The sequence below is a fragment of the Vanellus vanellus genome (genome assembly GCF_965231255.1).
Source record: "Vanellus vanellus genome assembly, contig: HAP1_SCAFFOLD_97, whole genome shotgun sequence".
NCBI lineage: Eukaryota > Metazoa > Chordata > Aves > Charadriiformes > Charadriidae > Vanellus > Vanellus vanellus.
In genome coordinates, this window is record NW_028128418.1 from 115,012 (window position 1) to 117,811 (window position 2,800).

At 64.0% G+C, this 2,800-nt stretch overlaps 1 protein-coding gene across 1 annotated transcript; it reads right to left on the reverse strand.

The window, feature by feature from the left end:
* Positions 1–539: 539 nt before the first annotated feature.
* Positions 540–2,359, reverse strand: LOC309684472 (acrosin-like; the record flags this gene model as incomplete). The annotated part of the gene is made up of 4 exons (XM_082500376.1): positions 540–710; positions 1,183–1,328; positions 1,595–1,860; positions 2,199–2,359. Coding segments are annotated over 4 exons (744 nt in total), but the record flags the coding sequence as incomplete, so codon positions are not given.
* Positions 2,360–2,800: the final 441 nt, after the last annotated feature.

Consider the following 2,800-nt stretch of genomic DNA (forward strand, 5'->3'; position numbering starts at 1 on the left):
CATGGTGGCTCTGAGCACCCTCCTCTCTGACCAGGCACCGTTTCAGCCCTTCGGAGTCACTCTTTCCCTTCGTGCCCTGCTGTCTGCCTGCAGCCTCGTCGGCAGGCGCCGGGCACGCAAGTCCTTGCCTTGCACCGGAGACTGAATTGGACTCAAGCACGCTCAGCTGTGAAAATCAGGAACTTTATTTCTACAACCGAGTCAACATCAGCCCTTCTGCGCTCAGAGGAGCGCGGGCAGGACAGAGCAGGCCTTGGCACTGAGGCTGCCTTTGGCTCAGCAGGCATTGCCCCGGAAGGAAATGGTCGTGGAACAGGGCGGCCTGCTCTGGAGCCTCTTCGTCACGCTGCTCAAGCCTTTTTCCCCCACAGGATCTGCAGCAGCTCCTGCACCCGAGTAAAGAATTCCACCAACTTCTGGAGTGGAAATGGGCAGGAGCTAATCGTGCCCGGTGGTGTTGGTGTTGGCCTTGGCCTCTGATAAGGGGTTGAGGTGGTGAGAAAATGACTCCAAGCCCGTGCTGTTGGAGTACCCCTTACTGCTGGGCTCAGTCCCATCTGGACCAGGATCCAGTTGTAGAATTGCTGGGTGGAGGTGTAGACTCCGGGCCGTTTGGCTCTGGCACAGCCTCTCCCCCAGCTGGTCACCCCAACAAGCCAGAAGTAGTCCGCGTTGTTGTCTTTGCACACCAGAGGACCACCGCTGTCACCCTGCAGGGGAGGAGAGAGGGTTGAGGTGGTGTTGGGTCCCGCTGTCAGCGCTCTGGCCGGCTCCTTCTCTCTCCCAGCACCTGCCAGAGCTCTGCTCACTGCACACAACGGCTCTGCTCCGGCGCTGGAGCCTACAGAGCCTTGTCTGGGAGGGGGTGGAGGGCCTGTAAGGTCGGGCGCTCTCTCATCTCTGCACAGTGCTCCCGGCTGTGTGGAAGGGGGATGCTATGGGATCTGGACCTATGGGCTGCCGGGAGCACGAGATGGGCTTTCTGGGCAGCGTCCCCGGGCTCTGGGACAAGGCGGACACTGGGCAAGGACCTGCAGCTGGGGAAGGGGAGGTGAGCCCCAGCAGCGGTGGAGACCCAGCGGTGGCAGGGTGACTTGCCAGGCCAAGCACATGCCGGGCGATGTTTGGGCGTTGCGAGAGGGCTGCCGGGGCTGCCGGGGCTTGACTTGCAGCACGTCCTACCTGGCAGGTGTCGATGCCACCCTGCGGATAGCCAGCACACAGGTTGTGGCTGTGGATGGCCCCTCTGTACCACCCGCTGCTGTTGCAGAGGTTGACATCAATGAGCTGGACCTTGGCCTCCTGCAGGACATCCGTTGACCCTGCAGCTGTGAGCACAGAAAGCAATGAAGCCCCAGCAGCTCCCCCCCTGCCTGGGTGAACCCCTTCCCCAGGGCTTGGCTTTGCGTCCTGAAGGCACTGTGCCCGTGTTTCCCCTCTGTCTGGCTTTGGGCGGTGGGTCAGCCCATTCTCTCCGGAGGCATACGTCCCCACAGCCTGACTGCGGCTTTCGCCTCCGCTCTCGGGAAGCCCAACCCCTCTCCCCAGTGTGCCGAGCTTGCACTCAGGACACCAGCACTTTTGGGGAACTCACATCTTGCAGTGGTGGCGCCCCAACCGCTGACGTAGCAGGTGCGCAGCTCTGACACTCTAAGTGAGGCGTCGGGCACACAGGCAAGCTGGGTGTAGTAGTTGCACTGGACCGGCTGGTCCAGCTCCAGCAGGGCGATGTCATTCCTCTGCGTGATATTCCTGTAGTGCTCGTGAACCAGCAGCCGCTTAATATGGCGCACTTGGGTCCCGGGGCCCAGCCGAGTCAACTGGGTGGCCCCGATCACCACGCGCCACATGCTGATGTGCCTGGAAGGCAGATGGAGAGGGGGGTCAGAGGGAGCGGAGCCACGTGCTGCAGCAGCCCCGCCGTTCCCTGCCTTCTGCTTCCCAGGGCAGAGAGGAGAGCAGTGCCACGCAGGCTGCCACCGCCCTGGCATGCCTTAGGCATGAGCCATGTGGCGCTGGAGGCTGCTAGGAAGCAGTGGCCCGAGCCCAGCCTTCTCCTGAGCAGTCTCTGGGCTGGGCTCGGCAGTGCCCAGGCACTGGGCGTACTGGCAGGAACGCGGATGGGAGTAGCAGGCGGTGCTGCGCGCAGGGCACCCGCGAGGGTGGTGGGGACAGCCCCCTTCCCTGGCCCTCCTTACCTGGCCTCGATGAAGCAGTGTGCCGCCGTGAGGACCCACTGTGGGCTGATGAGGGACCCTCCACATATGTGCCCCGTGCCTGCTTCCCAGGGGTCCTGGATGCTGACGATCCAGGGCCAGGCTCCTGGACGGGCATCGGTGCCACCCACCACGCGCGACATGCCGTACTGGTAAGCCATGGGCCGGAGCCCGCAGGTCCCTCTGTAACCAGAAACTCATGACTGTCCTGCTCCACGGCGTGCTGCGGTTCAGGCTGAAGGTCAGCCCTCTTCCCTCCCCACAAGGCGCTGCACGGACAGCAGGGCCAGGGAACCCCCTGGGGCGGGCGGGCGGGCGCCCCTGTTTCTGCCTGAGCCCCGTAGAGGAGCTGTGCCAGCAGCCGGGGTGCTGGCCAGGATCTGAGGCTCCCAGGCGGGGTTGGGGAAGCTGTGGCCACGGGGGACAAGCGGGCTCCCTCCAGTGAACCCCATCAGGGTTGCCCAAGCTCCCCCCCAGAGCCTGGGGCCACTTACCCACAGCTGTCCCACGCGCCTTGCACAGGCCAGCACAGGGCCAGCAGGACGACGACGAGGAGCAGTTTCATTGCTGCCAGTGGCGGCACG